The sequence below is a fragment of the Sciurus carolinensis genome, chromosome 4, assembly GCF_902686445.1.
Source record: "Sciurus carolinensis chromosome 4, mSciCar1.2, whole genome shotgun sequence".
Taxonomy (NCBI): Eukaryota; Metazoa; Chordata; class Mammalia; order Rodentia; family Sciuridae; genus Sciurus; species Sciurus carolinensis.
The window spans coordinates 96612974-96634341 of record NC_062216.1 but is presented as its reverse complement, the minus strand read 5'-3'; the positions used below and the strand labels follow the sequence as shown (position 1 = coordinate 96634341).

At 33.0% G+C, this 21368-nt stretch overlaps 1 protein-coding gene across 3 annotated transcripts in view; it reads left to right on the top strand.

The window, feature by feature from the left end:
- Ipo8 (importin 8) overlaps positions 1-21368 on the top strand; it is a 70752-nt gene that overhangs the window by 30466 nt on the left and 18918 nt on the right. For all 3 annotated transcript variants that reach the window (XR_007108218.1, XM_047548470.1, XM_047548469.1), the window contains 7 exons: positions 91-256; positions 1144-1304; positions 1908-2033; positions 8557-8623; positions 12600-12725; positions 13378-13475; positions 17161-17256. Coding sequence is in view for 2 of the 3 variants with exons in the window: in XM_047548470.1 (XP_047404426.1) it covers positions 91-256; positions 1144-1304; positions 1908-2033; positions 8557-8623; positions 12600-12725; positions 13378-13475; positions 17161-17256 (840 nt within the window). In the remaining variant the exon portion in view is untranslated. The remainder of the gene's footprint in view (positions 1-90; positions 257-1143; positions 1305-1907; positions 2034-8556; positions 8624-12599; positions 12726-13377; positions 13476-17160; positions 17257-21368) is intronic.

Here is a 21368-nt window from a genome sequence, read left to right as displayed (position 1 = left end):
CAAAAAAAAAAAAAAGGCTCTGGTATGTGTGACATTATTATTGAATGCCATAATCCTGATAGCTCTCTATTTACTTTCCTCATACTATAGTCCTGCTGGGTGCTTCATGCTTTTAGTTCTTTGAAGTTTCATAACGAACTCAACCTAAGAAATGCAGTTGAATTGGCAAAGAAGAGCCTGATTGAAGATAAGGAGATGCCTGTCAAAGTTGAAGCTGCCCTTGCTCTTCAGTCATTAATTTCTAATCAGATACAAGGTAAAACCAAAAATGCCTTTTAGAAGGCTAATTTTTCATTCACTTCCTTTCCTCATGAAGGGAGTTTTCTAGGTCCCAGCGGTTCAGAGTTTGGATTCCTGGGCTTTTGCTCCCTCAGAATTTCTTAGGAGTTTATTCTTGTCCCTTTTTTTTAGGAGTTTCTAAAATTGATTATGGTTTCTGAAAAAATTTTAGATTAGGAACAAGTTAATAATTGCTGGGCATTAGGGTAAGCTGGGAATCGAGAGGCCTGGGTTCAGTTTTGATTCAGCTACTAACTTGCTGTGTATAACTGGGTGAGACACATGGTCTGTCAAGGCTTAGGTTTCCACATATTTAAACTTGAAGGGGTTAGATTAGATGGCTTCAAGATTTTCTGCTCTAAGTTCAAATACCCCTATACAAGCAAATTCAACTTTATGAAGAAAATGAACCTTGTTTACCTCTATTTAACATGTTTTAATGGGAGGATTGTATGAGAATTTTCCAGGAGTAGCTGGGGGTAGAGATGGGTTATATAGAGAGTGGGCTCCATCAGCATTGTGGATAGTCTTTAGTTTCATGATTTTTTATATTCGTCATCAAGACTGATATAATATTTGTGTTCTCCCAAGTTATGCTGATGACAGCATGTATGTAGTTAGAATTTCTTAGTGGGGACTATTAGCATTTCGAGTAGGACAGTCCTTTCTTCTATAGAACTGCTTATCCCTTTGCTACTCTTGAATATGATATAGTGGTGAACATTATTTGGTACAACTCTGTAACTTATTCACCACAGAGCACGTATGCATCTAGAACCTTGTATCACTTGACCTGTGAGCAAGTTAATTCCTTTTATCATCTGTGAATGGCTAACACATACTAATTTTGTTTTGTTGTATTAGCTAAGGAATATATGAAGCCACATGTGAGGCCTATTATGCAGGAGCTGTTGCACATTGTTAGAGAGACAGAAAATGATGATGTTACTAATGTAATCCAGAAGATGATATGTGAATATAGTCAAGAGGTAGCTTCAATTGCTGTTGACATGACCCAACACTTGGTAAGATACAGCAGTTTTTTTTTAGTTTGGCATAGAATCCTTGAGTAATCTAAAACTCCAAAATTTCAAGTTTAGTTTTATTTATAACTGAAATACTAATATAAAAATGTTTGCTTTGATAATTCTGATATTCCTGTAGTTCAGCAGACTTGAATCTAATAACATTTAGGATAATCTCTCTTCATCTATCGTATCCCAAGATTTCATCATGTGCCTTGATGTGAACCTTCTAAATTTTGACTTTCTGAACTTTGAATCTGGTATCTCAGTTCCTTTACGTTGGGGCATTTTTGTTTTTGTTTTACCACTTTGATAAGTTTCTTTTTACTGTTAGTCATTTTGCTTAATGACAACCAATAAAATATTGGTTAATGGTTGTAATGACTAATGTATATTCCACACTGGTGACTAGATGGGGGAAATGGCTATATTTAAAACATGACAAATTCTATTATTGTAAGAAAAAAAGTGATTTATTCACAAAATGCAGAAATTAATGTTTGAGCAATGCTGGTATTTGAATTGACAGCTGTTTTGCTAATTTTTATAATGAGGGGAGTTGTAATAGTACCAACTGTTGAATATTTTAATGCGTTTTGCTAGGCTGAGATATTTGGCAAAGTTCTTCAAAGTGATGAATATGAAGAAGTTGAAGACAAAACAGTAATGGCTATGGGAATTTTACATACCATCGATACTATCTTAACAGTTGTAGAAGATCATAAAGAGGTGGGATTTCTTTGTTTTATTATCTCATAATAGTAATAGTGACTGAAATTTACATGACTGGTGGGCATGAATTTTAAAGTCTTGACCTTGAAATTGCTATTTAGTTATATTTTTAGGCTTTAAAAATTGTCCTCAAATTTTAAAGAAACATTGAGAGGAACTATTATCTGTCTATTTTAAAAGTATATAATATATCTCTCTGTATTAGACTGAGTTTAGTTCATCATATTTGCTATGTACTAAGCTAGGTTTTGAATATGACATAAGCCCTGCTTTCTGGGAAGCCACAGTTCAGTCTTTGTGGTAGAGAAAGATAGATAACTATTCAATCACAGTGGCAAAGGTTAAGTGAAGGAACAGAATTCTGATGTTAATAGTATCATAAGAATAGAAGGGAAGAAGAGCAAGAACTTAGACATTTTTTGTAAACCACATTCTACAATAGTATTAGGATAAAAATTTACTAAGACATTTATCCAGTGTCTTCACATCATTAACTGATAGTCTTATTGATGCCATGTGAGAGAGAGCAGGTGTTGGTAGACTCCTTTTGCTGAAGCTGGCAAACAAGTTCATGTAGGTTCAGGAGACTTGTTCATGGTCTTGGAGCTAGTAAGTTGTGCATTTAGGTTTGTAGTAAGATCATTCTGATAATGTAAGGGTTTTTCCCCACTTAAAACCTGCAGTCTCCTTCTGAAGTATAACATGGACTCCCCTCAAATTAGATTTTTATTCATTATTTCTGTGAATACAAGTTGATTGGTTTGACAGGAATGGAGCTCTTGTTTTATACAGTGAGGATTTAGGGAGTGGATGCCAGTTCTTTAAATAGCATTTGTTTTAGTCAGCTTTTTTGCTGCTATAAGTCAAAGAACTGCCAAGAACAGTTTTGAGAAGGAAAAGTTTATTTAGAGGCTCACAGTTTCAGAGGTCTCAGTTCATAGACTGCTGGCTCCATTCCTTGGGGCTTGAGATGAGCAGAACGTTGTGGCAGAAGAGTGTGGTAGAGGGAAGCAGCTCACGTGATGATCAGAAAACAAAGAGAGAGACTCCACTCACCAGACAGAAAATACAGAAAGGCATGCCCCCAGGGCCTACCTCCTCCAGCCATACCCTACCCACCTTCAGTTATTCTTTAGTTAATCCCATCAGGGGATTATTTCTCCTTTAAACCTTCTTGTGTTGTCTCATACATGAGCTTTTGGTGGACACCTCACATCTAAACCATAACAGCATTTTTATTATTAAACCATGTGACTCTTGATTTATCCCGTGTTTATCAGATATTAATGAGAGATTGCTAGTGTCTTAAAAATGGTTCAGTATTCTCTCTTGGACTCATCTTCTTCAATTGAAGGACTTAAGGTGAATTTTTATTTTCACGTTCATCATTTTATTTTTGTATTGGTGTTGAAACTATGTGGTCCTTTTGGTAAAAGTGAGATATTCCAAGTTAAAGTACAGTACGTATACTTAAGGATAGTTCTTTCACCTTAAATTTGGAACTTGTGCTTTAAATTTGAAGAGACCTTAGAAATCACCTATTCCAGTTTTTCTGAGTGTAGTGAGGGTGTGAGAAGTAGGAGAATTAGCTTCAGGATTAATTTGAAAGCGAAATAGCATTTTGTCTTTTTGTTTTAACTTTTTTCTATTAATATTAGATTTATTTTGAATTTCAAATAATGCTGAAGGATCATGTGAACTTGTGATTGTCAAAGGAGGAATGGGTTAAAACTGAGAAACACAAATGAAATCTAACTTCCTTTCCTGTAGAGCAAAGCCTTAATGCTTTAGCTAAATGACTTTACCAAGGTCATGGATAATTAGAGGCAAAACCAATGGAAATCTTGGTCACCAAATCACTTGTACTTTAATTTTGAACTTTGACTTGTTAAAAGCAAACTTTGAAAGCAGTATTTCCTTAAAAGGGAAAAGAAACCACATGAGTACAAATAATGCATGAAGAGCAGAATTGGAAATCTAAAATAAGTGCTTAATTATGTTCATTTTTATTTAATGGTTTTAAGTATATTGGCAGTTTTTAAACTGGAAAATTTTGGATCATTTGAACTTCAGATAATAGTTTAACATGTATCAGGTTACCAAACTGTGCCCCACAATATGCACAACTATTTTGTGTCAATTGAAAATAAAAACACTCTGGGTGTGGTGGTGCACACTTGTAATCCCAGTGGCTGGGGAGGCTGAGGCAGGAGGATCTCAAGTTCAAAGCCAGCCTCAGCAAAAGCAAGGCACTAAGCAACTCAGTGAGACCCTGTCTCTAAATAAAATACAAAACAGGGCTGGGGATGTGGCTCAGTGGTCGAGTGCCCCTCAGTTCAATCCCTGGTACAAAAAAACCCAAAAAACAAAAAAACCACAGCTGGATGTAGTGCTATGTATCTATAATCCCAGCTACTTGGGAAGTTGGGACAGGAGGACTGCAAGTTCAAGGAGGCCAATCTGGCTAACTTAGACTCCAAAAAAAAAAAAAAAAAAAAGCTGAAAACGTTCAGGAGTTCAATCTGGGTTCAATCCCCAATACTGCAAATAACAACAATGAAAAAACAATTGAGTATTAGACTGTGTTCAAAGTTGAAATTGGATATTAGCATGAAAAATATAACCCATGATGGATTTTAATTGTTACTTATTTTTAAAAAGTTTAATACAAATATGTTACATGATTTAAAAGGTATGAAAAGGTTATTCAATGAAATTTCACCTTCTCAGCTCTCTAGTTGTCTAATTTTACCCCTTATAGAAGACAGCAAATTTTTTTCAGGTTTTTTGGTAATCTTCCAGAGGTGTGTTGTGTGTGTGTGTGTGTGTGTGGTGCTGGGGTTGAACCCAGGGCCTTGTACATGTGAGGCAAGCACTCTACCAACTGAGCTATACCAACAGCCTTTCCAGAGGTTTTTCTATTACCATACAAAAAGTGAATATATATTTTTTTTATGAATACAGTAACATACTCTGCACAATTTTTAGCTACCTTTTTTTATCTGAAAAACATAACTTTATTATCATGAAAGAAATTTGAAACTATGACATAAAAAAGTGTGAAGAAATATGATTCCCCACTCTGAATTTTATACTCTAAGAAATACATACTGAAAAGGAAACAAAATAAGACAAAACAATGAAAAAATAAAAACAACTTAAAACATCATTTCTACATATCCCTGTTTTTTTCTAGTGTTTTAAGCATGAAGGGGTGCTGTATTTTATCAAATGCTTTTTCAGCATCTATTGAAATAATCATATGATTCTTAACTTTAAGTCTACATGTTACTAAATTTGTATTGGTATTAGTAATAATTATTATATAAGAATTAGCAAAATTCTCTGTCTTTAAAGTAGAATACTGGGATTTGGTTGAATATTTGAAGAAGAAAAAATATAACTAGAACAAATAAACCAAAATGATCTTTAAAAGAACTAAAAGACAAAAGATTATTGACGTTTTAAGATATTATTAATATACTTCATGATGTGAACTAAATTACATGCTTTAAAAACCCCAAATACAAATGACAAATATTATAATATTCTCACTAAAAACCACCATATTTGGTAGAAGGAGAAATATCTATTTAAAAATTGAGTTTTTAAGATGACTCCAAGTATCTATACATCTTAATTCTTACCTTCCTCATCCTTCACTTGTAAAATCATACCATTCAGAACAATGGAAAAAAATTAAAAAAAAATTAAAAAACTAAAAACTAAAACTTAAAACCAACAACACCCAAATCCTGCTATTAACAATCATATTAGGACTGGATCAAACAGTATTCTCTCCCATTGCTAAACAAACAGCAGGGGTCTTCTTGGGCAGGGGTGGATGGGGGAGTTTGCATATTAGAGACCCAGGCTCACTGCAGCATAAAGCAGTCATATAAACTGTCAGTATTTAAAACTGTGCATCACAAAGGCATCTGCAAATTGAGATCCTTCCTATGTTCTTCCCTCATGTTTTCATGGTAACTCTCTTCTATTTCATTCCCTTTGCTTGCTTTTTGCTCCTATGATGCTGAGATTTCTTAGCTTGAAGAAATTCTGGATGAAGTCAAATTCTCCAAATATGCTGTGTTCTCAGCCTGGACCCACATCTCTGGCCAGACTGGCTACTTGTTCTCTAATCATTTCCAACCTAAATCTCTGAATACACATTTTTTGCTACCTAGAATGCCTTCATCATAATGATTTTACTGACTACTGGCATTTTTTAGATACTCAGATACATTTTATTTCATTCCTTTTTTTGTACATGGACATACCAAGAAATATGTTTTCTAGTAGTTTAAAACTTAAAAATACCACTAAGTACAGTTAAGGAATGCTTTAAATTCCCAAACTTTCTATATTATACCACGGGTAGACATAAATCACTTTTGTGGCATTTCCAAACTAATAAGCTCAGTTGTGAACCTCTATGATTTTGTTGAATTATAAGAGTGTATGTGTAGTTACCTTTCTCTACTTAATTTATCTTGGTGATCCTTCTATATAAGTCTGTAAACTTATTTTTAATGGTTGCATACTATTCTCTTATGTGATGTGTCAAATTTATGTAATAAGTCACTAGTTAATAGAAATAATTTAAAAGTCCCTTGTTTAAATGGACATTTGGTGAGAAATCATGGTGGCTCAGGAGGCTGAGGCAGAAGGATGAAGAGTTCAAAGCCAGCGTTAGGAAAAGCAAGGTGCTAAGGCAACTCAGGGGGGGCCCTGTCTCTATTTTAAAAACAAAATTTAGTTTATATTTTAGAGCACAGATGTGAAATCATGTAGCAGGGATTCTGCAGAGAGAGGCCCAGTGTGAGATAAAACTGACTCGTCTCGTCAGATGGAACCAGGAAAAGGGATCATTTGAGTCTGAGCATGGAGACACAAAATAAAAAGAAAACACTGCTCTGCACCCACAAAATAAACATGCTCAGTAAACACTGGGAAAAAGACATTTGGTGCAGTATGACTGAAGATCAGAATTACCTTAGAGAACTTGTATTGTCATCCTACATTGCCCAAGAATACCTGATTATAAACATTTAAATATGGGTTCCATGACCATGTACTTTTTTTTTTCTTAATTATTTTATTTTTACAGATTGCATTTTGATTCATTGAACACAAATGGGGTGGGTACATCTTTTCGCTTCTGGGGTTGTGCACTGTTTCTCACGTGAAGTACCATACTTTACAATTTCAGAACAGTTCATGAGATACACAGATCATTCCAGTATCTTCCCTCCTTCTTTCTTCCTTCCTTCCTTTCTTTTGTTCTTTTCTTTCTAAACAAATTTCTTAATTTGTGAATTTCTTCATTTCTTCGTCCCTAAAATTTCTCCCCCTCCATCTTTCTATCTCCTTCTCTGTTTATTATTGTGCAATTTTTTAGTATTTCATGGAGTTACTATACCATAATTTCTTTAATCAACCCATGTTTAATGACCCTATTATTATTGGGCATTGCAGTTATTGTCTTTGTAAATATGATCATGACTATTTTCAATAGTATTCCCAAAATAAGGGATCCAGAAAGTCTTTTTATATTGTTATTGATTCATTAAAATTATACAAGACAAAAAAAAAAGACGCAAAAAAACAATAGGGCTGGGGATGTGGCTCAGTGGTTGAGATGTGACTCAGTGGTTGGGTGTCCCTGCATTCAATCCCCAGTACAAAAAAAAAAAAAAAAAAGGTCTGAAGAATGAATTCCTTTGGTGGAATTGCTGGGTTAAAGGGTATGTGCATGAATAAGTTAGAAGGATATTGTAAACTTGTCCTAAATAGTGTGCATCCATTTACAGTCCACAAATGAATTTACCACAATGTCTTTCTTTCCAGACCCATACTTTTTGATCATTGGCAGTCTGATAGGTCAACAGTATTAATGTTGTACTTTGAATTTGTAATCTTACATATTAGAATGAACACCATTTTTTATAAGCTTAAGGCTTGTTTATATTTGTTTTTCATAACCTTTGCCTTTTATTCTGTTAATTTGTTGATTTCATATAAGGGAAATTTGATATTTGTGATACCAGTTAGGTAATATTTCATTCAATTTTTTATTTTTCATTTTTGGCACCATGCATAAATTTTTAATTTTTACAATAATATGGTTGAGTTTTTTTCATATTTCTGAGCTTTGATTCACTTTACCATTTCAGGATTATACAAGAATTCTTTTCTAGTATTTTTTCATGTTTTAATTCTTCACATATGAAATCGTTATCCATTGGGGATTTATTTTGGTATAAAACATGAGGTAAGGAGCTAGTCTAATTCACAATTTATTATTGGATTTATTCTTATTCCCATAATTAGTCTACTTTTTGGAATTTCCTTGCATTTTTACATGTTTAATTTTTCACACAAAGATTAGAATTAATTTATCAAGTTCCCCTCTCAGAAATGTCCTGTAAGTATTTTTATTGGGATATTATTAATTTATACATTAACTTAATGGTTATCATGATGAATTTTAAAGTAAATATTTAAAATTTGTTTTCAGATCACACAGCAGTTAGAGAATATCTGTCTACGGATCATTGATCTGGTTTTACAGAAGCATGTAATTGGTAAGTTCAGAAGTTGAATAAAAAGGTAAATTGAAGGCCAGGCATGGTGGTGCACGCCTGTAATCCCAGTGGCTAGGAGTCTGAGGTACGAGGATTTCGAGTTCAAAGCCAGCCTCAGCAATTTAGTGAGGCCCTAAGCAACTCAGTGAGACTCTGACTCTAAATACAATATAAAAAAGGTCTGGGGATGTGACTCAGTGGTTAAGTGCCCCTGGTTTCAATTCCCAGTACCAAAAAAAAAAGGTAAGTTGAAGACTGAGGATATAACTTAATAGCAGAGCACTTACCTACTATGTGCAAGACCCTGGGTTCAATCCCCAGTACCACTCCTGCCCTCCCCCCCCCCCAAAAAAAAAAAAGACAAATTGAGACTTTATTTTTTAAATTTGATGAGCATAATGTGCATTTTTAGCCTTTTAATTTTTACAGATGGATAATTTAGAAAAGGAGTAATTTGTATAATATATCCAGTGAGAATTTTTGGCTTTGGAAACTATAAAGAACGGAGAATGTAGTAGTTTACATTCTTAGAAATGAACTGGAATGTGGTTTAGGCGAGATTACTTTAATCTGGGATTGAAAAATGTTTAAAAATAGACATATTTCTTACCAGAAGTGTGAATTGTTGTTCTGTTGTCTGTTAAAAGTGCCTGATTCGTGAGTAGAATTAATAATGCTAGATATTACGAGGTGATGAGTATTTTGTAGAGGAGGCTACTTTCCATAGTATCCAAGCATTCTGAAGATGCCAGTCCCAAGACATGGACATGAGAGAGATGCAAGTTATTTAGTACTCATATAGAAAGATATAAGTAAGAAAAGCATGTTACTGCTTAAGAGTAGTTGTCTCCAAACTTTTTTTTTTTTTTTTGCGGTGCTGGGGATAGAACCCAGGGGCTTGTGCTTGCAAGGCAAGCCCTCTACCGACTGAGCTATCTCCCCAGCCCTGTCTCCAAACTTTTTATTGTTTGCCCATTAGTAAAAAATGGAGTATGTATGTCTAATATATATGAAAAGTATTTGAGTATTTTTTGAATAAAATATGATACATATATACACATACAATATTTACTCAGCCTTTAAAAAGAAGGAACTTCAATCATTTGCAACAATGTTAGTGAACCTAACGGACAATATATGAAGTGAAAAAAGTCAGAAACAAACCAGTACCATGGGATCTCATATGTGAAATCTAAAAGAGTTGAACTCGTGAAAAGAAACATGAGAATGGTGGTTACCAGGGGCAGTAGTGCATTGAGATGTGGAGATGTTGGTCAAATGGTGACTATAGTTAATAATAATGTATTGTATACTTGGAAGTTGCTAAGAGAGTAGATTTTGTGTTTTTACAACAAAAATAAGTATGTGATGTAATGGATATCTTAATTAGATGATTTAGCCATTCCACAAAATATGCATATTTCAAAACATTTTGTTGTACACTGTAAATATGCACAATTTTTATTTGACTAATTAAAAAATAAATAAAAAATGATTTTTAAAAAGTATGTGTTTCAGTAAAAAGATCAATGCTTGCCAGGATTGGGAATGGGAGAGAGGGAAGGATGATTGAATGTGTGGGAGCATGGGATGTTTAGGACATTGAAACTCTTCTGTATGATACAGTATTGATGGACCCATGTCATTATATACATTTGCTGAAATGCATAGAATCTGCAATGTAAAGAATTAACTCTAAACTAAAGAGTTTAGATGATGATGATGATGATAATGATAGAAAAGAATTTCTAAAAGTTCTATTCTGGCATATTTCCCTCAGCATAATGCCCTCTAGGTGCATCCAAGTTGTCAGAGATGATAGAAATTCCTTCTTTTTTAAGACTGGATAGTATTCCATCCTGAATATGGCCACTTTTTCATTATCCATTCATCTGTCAGTGGACACTTAGCTTTTCCATGTCTTAACTATTGTGAATAGTGCTACAGTTAACATAGTGCAGATATCTCTTCAAGATCCTGATTTTAGTTCCTTTGGATATGCATCCATTAGTGGGACTGCTGAATCATATGGTAGTTCTGGTTTTCCTTTTTTGAGGAACTTATTCATTGTTTTCCACAGTGGCTGCATGAGTTTACATTCCCACCAACAGTGTTTGAGTGTTCTCTTTTATCTACATCCTCTTCAACATTTATCTTTTTGATAATAGCCATTCTAACAGATGTGAGTTGATGTCTCATTGTTGTTTTAATTTGCATTTCTCTGATCATTAGTTATGTTGAGCATTTTTTCATACATCTTTTGGCCATTCACATGTTTTCTTTTGAAAATATCTATTTGCTCTTGTATTTTTATTTTATTTTTTGAGATGGGGCCTGAGGCTTGGGCTGAAGCAATTCTCTTGCTTCAGACTCCTGAGTAACTTGAACTATGGGAACATGACACATTGCTTGATTCCAGTGTTAAAATTGCATTATTTATTTTCTTGCTATTGAATGAAGTTTGGATAGTAACTATTAAATGTTTTTTTTTCAGATGTAGGGTGTGCAAATATTTTCTTGCATTCTGTAGATTGTCTCCTTGCTCCATTGTTTCCTCTACTATGCAGAAGACTTTTAGTTTGATGTAATTCTGTTTGTCTATTTTTAGCTTTTTTCTGTACTTGTGGGGTCATAATTAAAATGGCTCCCCAGAGCAGTGACATAGAACTTTCCCCTCTGTTTTCTTCTAGTAGTTTTATAATTTCACCATTTAATGTTCAAGTGTTTAATCCATTAAAAAAATTTTTTTTTAGTTGTCAGTGAACCTTTATTTTATTTATATGTGGTGATGAGAATCAAATCCATTGCGTGATGCATGTGAGGCAAGTGCTCTACCACTGAGCTTCAGCCCCAGGCCCATGTTTAATCCATTTTTGAGTTGATTTCTATATATGGTTTGAGATGAGGATCTAATTTCATTTTTTAGTATGTGGATATACAGTTTTATCAACACCATTTATTGAGAAACTGTTCTTTCCCTATGTGCATTTTTATGCTTTTTATAGGAAATGAACTGAGTATAAATTTCATGCATTTATTTCTAGGTTTTCCCTTCTGGTCTGTGTTTGATTTCATGCCATGTTAATACTTCAGAAATCCTTTATTCACATAATTTGTTGTTTTTCAAGTAATTGTCTTACATCGCATATTATTTTCCAATATCTAGAATTTCTATTTTATTTTGCTTTCAGTAAGATAAATATCTGTATTACTAACTTCTCAATATACTCTTTTAAGTAATGTTAGACAAAAAAAAAAAAAAAATTAAGCTTCTAGGGTAAGTATTAGTTCCCGTTCTGAGATAAAAACAAAACTTTCAAGTTAGACTTCTTTGTTCAGTGACATGGTAGGAGTTACTTGAAACTTTTAAATTGAGGCTTGTCTTTTCTGATTGCATATTTACATATACTTTTGACTGAGGATGATGGTATTAAATATGTGTGAATATGAGAACATTTCTTTTGGTCTCTTCTATTTTATAGTGGGTATGATTGTTTTGAAGTAAATTGAAGATTACTGTGCAAATCTAAGTTTTATAGATTGAAAAATACTGGTAGCAAATAATTGCTTTAAAAAATATAAATGTGAGATAGGCAGATATTTTAGTTCCTATGTAATTAAGCTCTTCAAAGAATATTGTTCATAATTTATAAATTTAAAATCCTCTACATGAGAGGCATGATAATCTGTTCCTCACATGCATTCCAATATAATTTTATAAATATAAATTATATTTTATGTTATAAAATAGAAAAATTTATATTTTTTCCAGTGTTGTAAGAAAGTTTAGTAAAAACAAAGTTTGCCTTGCCTCAAGTTGAGGATAGGTCTTGATGCCTGAAGGTGCTGATGCTGGGAAAGGGAAGCTGGCGAGCACATTAGGTACACGAGGAATGTGTATTCCTCCCCTGTGTGGTCTTTGTGTTTAATTTTTGCTATTTCTGGGTGTTCTAACTAGAGATTTTCTTCCTTCTAGAATTCTATGAAGAGATTCTTTCACTGGCATATAGCTTAACCTGCCATGCAATTTCCCCTCAAATGTGGCAGCTTCTGGGTATTTTATATGAAGTTTTCCAGCAGGATTGCTTTGAATACTTTACAGGTAGGGCTTTGAACATATAGCACTTTTGCTTTCTGGGTCTAGATATTTCTTCTTTTGACACTTGAAATGACACACATGATTTTAGCACTAGTTAGAAAATGTTCTTAGTCTTCTGTCAAGTAAAGAGTGGAGCTGTTATAGCAGTGTTTTTAATTATAGATATATGAGCAAAAGAGATGTGCTGTGTTTCTTCTTGTGTCTCAAGTTATTTTGCAACTGCACATATCCTTATGTTAATTCAATAAATATTTTCCAAACATCAGCTATATTTCATAACTCTTCTAAGCTCAGTAATACAGCAGTGAACTTCAGAGGACCTTTGGAAGCTTGCATTCTGGTGGGGAATGAGAGAGGACAGGGAAGTACTCAGGTGAACAATCAAGAAAATTTATAGTATGTCAAATGGTGATTAGTGCAATGGAGAAAAAGAAAAATTCACGACTATCACTACAATAAATGGTGAGCTTCTTAATCTTTCAGATTCACATTTTCCTCGTCTACAAATAGGGCAGATGTATCACCTTCATTTCTAGCATTTTGTGGTTGCTAGGGAAGAGTAATGTTGGGCACTATGGAAGTGTGGTTTCACTAGGAAAAATTTATTTGTACTCCTGTTGCTCAAATCTCATTGGGGTTTTGAATTTTTTCCCAGACATGATGCCTCTCCTGCATAATTATGTGACAATAGATACAAATACTTTACTATCAAATCCAAAGCATTTAGAAGTACTTTATACAATGTGTAGAAAGGTAAGCATGTCCTAATCAATTGTCAGTGTTTCTTCCTAATACTTGAGTATTTCAGTTTGTTTCTTATACATTATTCTTTATATCTTTTATCAACATGTATTTGTTAATTTGCATTTTCAAAATGAATTTGGAATTGTTGTAATTTGAAGGTTTCATGATATGCATTGTGCTTGAAATGTTTACCACTTTAGTATCTACTTGATAATTTTTAAAATAATTATAGTCGTTCCTCAGTATTAATGGGGAGTTGATTTTATGATCCCCATGGATGCCAAAATCCATGGATGCTCAAGTCTATTGAATAATAGGGCATAGTATTTGCATATGATCAGTGCATATACTTCCTATACACTTGAAGTCATCTTTACTTATAATACCTAATACAATGTAAATACTGTATAAATAATTATTATATGATGAGTCTGTATGTGTTCAATACAGATGCATTTGAAATTTTTTTATTCTAATTGGTTGTGCATGACAGTAAAATGCATTTATACATTCTGATAAATATACATAAATGGAGTATAATTTCTCATTTTTCTGATTGTACATATTGTAGAATCACATCAGTCATGCAGTTTTTTAAAAAAGTATTTTTGATTTGTTATTGGTTGAATCTGTGGATAGGGAGCTCATGGATGTGGAGGGTCAACTGTACTTTTCTACCTTTTTTTTTCCAAAAATATAAACTTATTATTTGATCAAAGAAATGTGCTAGAAAAACTGGCCACACAGTTTGTCGGTGATAGAATGGCACTGATCTTTTCTTTTGATTGAATGTATATATTGGAAACCACTAGGTATAGGTAATTTGAACATAAACAATATAGGACAACCACTGAGCTATAAACCCAGACCAAAACAATTATAGTAGTTAGAAAAAAAGCATTTTTCTCAGTACAAGGTAATTTATAATCTCTATAATGGCTATTTTTATCTTTATGCACAAACATATTGTCTACTGTGTTATCTTTAGCATAGGTTAGATTTAGACCTGTGTTGGTTGTATCTTGGAATCTTTGATGACTAAATAATGTTTTCCTTCTCATTTAGGTTAATATTGGCATATACATAAATTTAAAAGTGTATTGCATAAAGCCAGCAGGCAGATTTTAGAAAGCTTAAATAGCCTGAGACCAAAAAGTTTGACTCTGGAGTAGGGAATAAAATTGCAAGTGTATATAGTCCATTGTTCTCACCAGAAGAAGATGTGTACCAGGATCTGGGAAGAGCTCTGGACTGATAATCAGTCTATCTGTTTTAGGTTCACTTATAAAAAAACTGGGAAATTTTTGGAAGTCAGTTAACTTCACATCTAAGCTGAAGGGATCAAATTGTGATATTTAAAAACCTGAGTTTTGCACTGTGATAGCCCATCTGGTTAACTCAAAATCACTGACAGTCTTCAGTTTCCAGTTACAGAGATAGAAATTGAGAAAGAGAATAGGTAGAAAACAATAGTTCTATATGTTCTGATAATAACTCAGTTGCTCTGTATTAAAGCAGATACACTAAAACTGATACTCATATTGATGTCCTTATACTTACCAAGTAGTTAAACTATATTTCATATTCTCAGTTTTAATACCAATTTATATTTACTTCTCTTAATATACTTGGTATTTTCTAAGCACTTTATACATATTGACTTACATATACATATTTTACATATTTATACATATACATATCTAATCTTTATAACATTAGGAGGAAGGTGTCACATTTTTATAAATGAAAAAACTAGAGCATAATTTAATTTCTTTTACTGTAACTGAAGTTTAGTAAATTGTTTTTAAGTCACATAGCTACTATGTGTTGGAGGCAGATTTGAACCCCAGGGAATCTAGCTCCAGAGCCCCCTTACTTTTTTTAGTGGTTTGGGAATTGACCCCAGTGGCACTCTTCCACCAACCTACACCCTCTGCCTTTTAAAATTTTTTTGAGACCAGGCCTCACTAAGTTGCTGGGGCTGACCTCAAACTTGCCATCCTTCTGCCTCAGCCTCCCGAGTTGCTGGAGTTACAGGTGTGCACCACCATGCCTTGCCTTGCCTCCATTTTTTAAATTACAAGATGTTATCTTGTTTCTTTCCCTTTGAGAAAACAAATCAATCAAGCAAACACGTTTCCACGTGAATGCAATTTTGGGAAAAGGGAATGATTTTTTTTTTTCATTGCATATCATACAAACCTCTGAGGTGTAGGTACTATTATTATCCTCGTTATATAGATGTAAAGAGTAAGACACAGAAGATAAGTGGCTTTTAAAAGCACAACTAATGAGTGGCAGAGATGTACTTGTTCCAGAGCCATTGTAGAAGCTGGATTTTGTATACTGTCCTGGAGGGAGAGGTTTAAACTTATGTAAATAGGCCTGACTCTTGGCTCTGCTGTCCATCTGTTCATGATTCAGTTCACTGTTCTCCAGCTTCCAAAATTTTTATTGCTGTGTCTTCACCTTTTCTCTTAATGGTTGTTTTAGGGACCTTGTGGGAAGGAATGAAATTAAATAGGATTATTCCATCTGTCATCTTCCTCAATTTTTTTAAATTGTATTTTTCTAGGAAATTATTCAATTTGTCAAAGTTTTCAAATATGGAAATATAGTGTTTTCTGTATTGTTTTAAAATTTTATTTTATTGTAGATGGACACAATACCTGTTATTTATTTATTTAATTTTTTTATGGTGCTAGGGGTTGAACTCAGGGCCTTGTGCATGAGAGGCAAGCACTCTACCAGCTGAGCTATATCCCCAGCCCTTATTTATTTATTTTTATGTGGTGCAGTGCTTCATATGTGCTAGGTCAGCACTCTACCACTGAGTCACATCCCCAGCCCTGTGTTCTCCGTATTCTTATTTCTCATTTCTCTTTTGTATTTGTCTTACATTTCTCATATGTTTAGGTTTTGCTTTTTAAAAATTTGGCAAGAGTTGTCTACTTAAGTCTTTTTTTCAGTGAATCTGCTTTTGGTTTCTCTTTGTGATTTTTTTGTATTTTAAAAATCTCTCATTTTTCTCTATTTTTTGGGTTAAGTAAGTTCATTTATGTTTTGTGTTTGGACTCATTATTTTTGTCTTAATTTTTAATATAAGCATGTTCTACTCTAGGAACCTCTCTTCTGGGTATCATAAGAAAATTATATTCCAAATTTTATGTATGAACATGTATTATAGAATCATTATAATAGCAAAGATACAGAATTGACAATAGGGGAACAGTTCAGTAACTTTGTTATATTTATCTACTGTCGTACTATGGCCTACTGTAACATGAATGCTTATAACATCCATGGAAAATATTTCTAATTATCAAGTTCAGGTGGGAAAATTGAAAAGTGTACAATATTGAATTATAATTTTGAAAAAGAAAAGGGTAAAAGAGACAGAAAAGTAGTTTGCTTGAACAATTATTTTATTTTCATTGCTTTGCTACTTTAAAAGGAAATCTTCATTTCTTTGGATAATTAGTGCACATAGCTTACTTTATTAATTCAGTCAAATAAATTAATTATTATGCCTTATGAGGAATTAAGAGTAGATACTAGAGAAAATAGATGGACTTCATTTTGACCTTTCTTCTTTGGGTTGATAAGTAAACTTGGAAAGCTATGATTCCTGTGCCTGAGTTTATAAATTTCATGCAATACCACTCACAACTGAGGTAAATTGTAATTGCTATAGGTACTTTGTGGAGATGCAGGAGAAGATGCAGAATGTCATGCAGCCAAACTTCTTGAAGTTATCATTCTTCAGTGCAAAGGAAGGGGAATTGATCAGGTAATAAAATTCTGGAAAGTGTTTAGAAATTCAAATTTAAAATTTACATGCCTGATTGACATTTTCTTTTGATGCAAAATTTAAAAGATAGCCTATAGTTTGTACTTGCTGGTGCAAATTTAATGACAAAACGGCTATGCAGTTTGGAAATTGTACCTTGCATTCTAGCTGAGAAAGGGTGCACAAAAACATGTCTAATAATTTAAGGAACTATCAATTAAATACTGAAAGAAATAAATGTGTAAATAAATTCTGCTTATTTGGAGCACTAGTGTTTGTGTGTTCCTTTTTTTTTTTTTTTTTTTTTTTTAAGCAGTGCTGAGCATTGAACTCAGGGCATCCCACATGCAAGCACTCAACCGTTGTGCTCTCTAGCGCCTCCCTTTGTTTTCATGTGTACTGTTTAAATACTCAAAAATATTCTAAACAGAAATTAAGATATTATGAGTAAATGAAAAGGAGAAAGTTTCCCTTGACCAATTTTAAAATTATGAATATATATTGTTTTCTTTTATAAGGTATAAATTTATAATTTTCAATGAGATTGATTTTTGATATTATTGTACTATGATGTTCAGTGATCAGTACACATATGGAGGCATTTGAGTAAAATTGTGAATTTCTCTTTAGTTCTGTAATTTTGGTTTTACTTATTTAATATAATAGTAGTATTAAGATATAATTCACATACTATACATTTCACTCATTTAAAGTGTATACCTCGATGATTTTCGGTATATTCACAGAATTGTGTAACTATTGCCGTGATTTTAGAATGTTTCATCATTGCCCCACCCCAAAAGAGGAACCCCTCAATATTCATTGACAGTCACTTCTTTTCTCCAGCACGCCTCCCATTTCCCATAGCCCACCAATCACTAATGTATTTCTCATCTGTATAAATTGGCCTATTCTGAACACTTCATGCAAATGAAATCACGTTATGTGTGTGGTCCTTTGTTATAGGCTTCTTTCACTTAATATAAGGTTCTCAAGATAAGTCCATGTGGTAGTGTATCAGTTCTTTTTTTTTTATTGCCAAATAATGTTCCATTGTGTAGATATATCATATATCACTTTTTTTTTTATCCATCCAATTGTTGGTCATTTATTTCCATGTTTTGGTTATTATGAGTATGCTGATATAAATGATTGTGTACAAGTTTTTGTGTGGTCATATTTTCATTTCCTAGGGATCGAATTGCCGGATCACATGGAATTCAACATTCCTCATTTGAGGACTTGTCAAACTTTTGATTCCTATCAGGAGTGAATGAGGTTACCCATTTCTCCATGTCTTTGACAACACTTGTTTTGTCTTTTTGTTATAGCCATTCCAGTAGGATTAAGTGGTGTCTCATTGTGGTTTTTCTTTTTTTTTTTTTTTATAGATGGACACAGTACCTTTTTAAAATTTATTTTTGTGGTGCTAACGATGGAACCCAGTGCCTCACATGTGCTAGGCAAGCGCTCTATCACTGAGCTACAACCCTAGCCCCTCATTGTAGTTTTGTTTTTCATTTCTCTGAGAGTTAAGGATGTTGAGTATCTTTTCAAGGTGGATTGACTTTATATACCTTTTCTTTTTTGAGAAATGTCTAATCAGATTCTAGGCTTATTTTTAATTGCATTGTTTCTTTATTGTGAAATTGTTGGAGTTCATTATATATTCTAGATTCAAGTCCCTTATAAGATATATGATTTGCACAAAATTTCTTCCAATTTGTAAGTTGTCTTTTCACTTTCTTGATTGTATGCTTTGAAGCACATACGTTTTTAATTTTGATGTTGTCCAGTTTATTTTTTCTTTTATTGCCTGTGGTTGGTGTCATATTTAAGAAGCATTGCTAAATCCAAGATCACAAAGATTTACCTGTCTCCTTCTAAGCGTTTTATAGTTTTAGGTCCTATTTTTTTCTTATTTTTCTTATTTTTGCTCCATTTTGAGTTAATTCTTGTATGTGAAGCAAGAGGAGATTCAAATTATTCTTTGTATGTGGATATTAAGTTGTTTCAGCAGTTTACTGAAAAGACTATTTTTTCCCCCATTGAATTTTCTTGGCACCCTTGTCAAATCAATTGACCACAAATGTGAGGGTATTTTTCTGGGCTATCACTTTGATTTACTTATTTATCTGTTCTTATATTAGTAACAGCACTGTGTTTATTCCTATAGCTTTGTTGTAAGTTTTGAAATCAGGAAATTTGAATCTTCCAACTTTATTGTTTTGCAAGATCATTGACAATTCAGGGTCCCTTAAATTTCCACATATGAATTTTAGGATGAGCTGGTCAATTTCAGAAATGAAACCAGCAGGGATTGGGATAGGCCTTGTTTTGAATTTGTAGGTCAGTTTAGGAGGTATTGCCATTTAAAAAATATTTAGGATTTCAATCCCTAAACATGATATCTTTACTTTTATTAGTTCACATTTATGTTCTTTCAACATTTGATAGTTATCAGAGTATAAGCTTTACAATTCTATTCTTAAAATATTCCTATTTTATTCTTTTTGATACTGTTATAAGTAGAATTGTTTTCATAATTTTATTTCCAGGTTAATTGCCTGCATATAGAAAAAAAAAATGTGTTTTGTATGTTTATCTTCTATTACTTTGCTGAACTCAAATTGTTTTAGTAGTGTTTTAGCAATTCCTTAGGACTTTTAGTATAAAAGATCTTATCATCTACAAATAGAGTTTTACCTTTCCAATTTGGATACCTTTTATTTCTTTCTCTTGACTAGAAACTTGTATCCCATGTTGAATGTCTTTGGCAAGAGGTGACAGCTTTTCTTGTTCCTGATCTTAAAGGGAAAACATCCTGTCTTTTACCATTAGGTCTAGTGTTAATTGTGAGTTTTTCATAGATGCCCTTTATCAGGTTGAAGGAGTTCTTGACTATTGCTAATTATTGAGTATTATCATGAAGGGGGTTTAAATTTTTGTCAGATTCTTTTTCTGCTTCTATTGAGATGATAATGTGGTTTTCCCAAACCCTTTATTCTTTTGATTTTGAGATGTTAAATCAAACTTACATCCCTGGTATAAACTTGGGCATAGAGTATAATTCATTTTATGTATTTGAAGACATAGTTTGCTGATTACCTCCCTCCTTTCCTCCCTCTCTTCCTTTCTTCTTTTTTCCCTTTTTTCTCTTTTTCCCTTCCACTGGGATTGCATTATGTTCAACTGTATCTATACTCATAAGAGAGATTGCTATTGAATTTTCTTGTGATGTCTTTGGTATGAGAGTAATGTTAGCCTCAGAATGATTTTGGAAGTTCTCTATTCTCTTCTTACCAAGAGTTTGTGAAGGATTGGTATTCTATGTTTGGTAGAGTTCAGTGGTAGTTTTAAATTTACTAACACAATCTCTTCATTTGTTAATTTATTCATAATTCCAATTTCTTTCATTAGCTTGCATCTTTCTAGAATTGGGCCACTTTATCATAGTTACATAGTTTGTTGACGTGGTTGTTTATAGTGATCTGTAAAATTCTTTTTTTCTTTTCTACAAGAGTGGCAGAGATGACCTTATTTTGTTCCTGATTTTAGCAGTCTTCTCTCTTTTTTCTTGATTAGTTGATGGTTTTGTCAATTTCTTTCATTTTATTTCAATTTCTTTTTAAAGAACTTTCGGTTTCATTCTTTGTTGCTTTTCTGTTTTCCATTTTATTGGTTTCCCCTCTAATCTTTATTTTTTCCCCCTTCTGCTTGCCGATTTAGTTTATTTTTTTTTCTAGTGTATTAAGGCAGAAGGTTAGGTTATTGATTTGAGATCTTTTTTAATATAAGAATCTCAGCTCTGATTTAGTTAAAATTCATACGTTTTGACACATGTTCGTTTTCATTCATCTCAAAATGTTTTCTAGTTTCCCTGGTTATTTATTCTGGACCCACCAATTATTTAGGAGTGTGTTGTTTAGTTTTTATGTGTTTGTGTATTTTCATAAATTTCTGTTTGACTCCTTTGTGAGTGGAGAACACATTTTGTGTCATTTCACTCCTTTTTAAGATGTTGGGGGTTGTTTTATACTTCCCTTATAGTCTGTCTTAGAGAATGGTCGATGTGCACTTGAGAATAATGTATATTCTGTTGTGTTCCATAG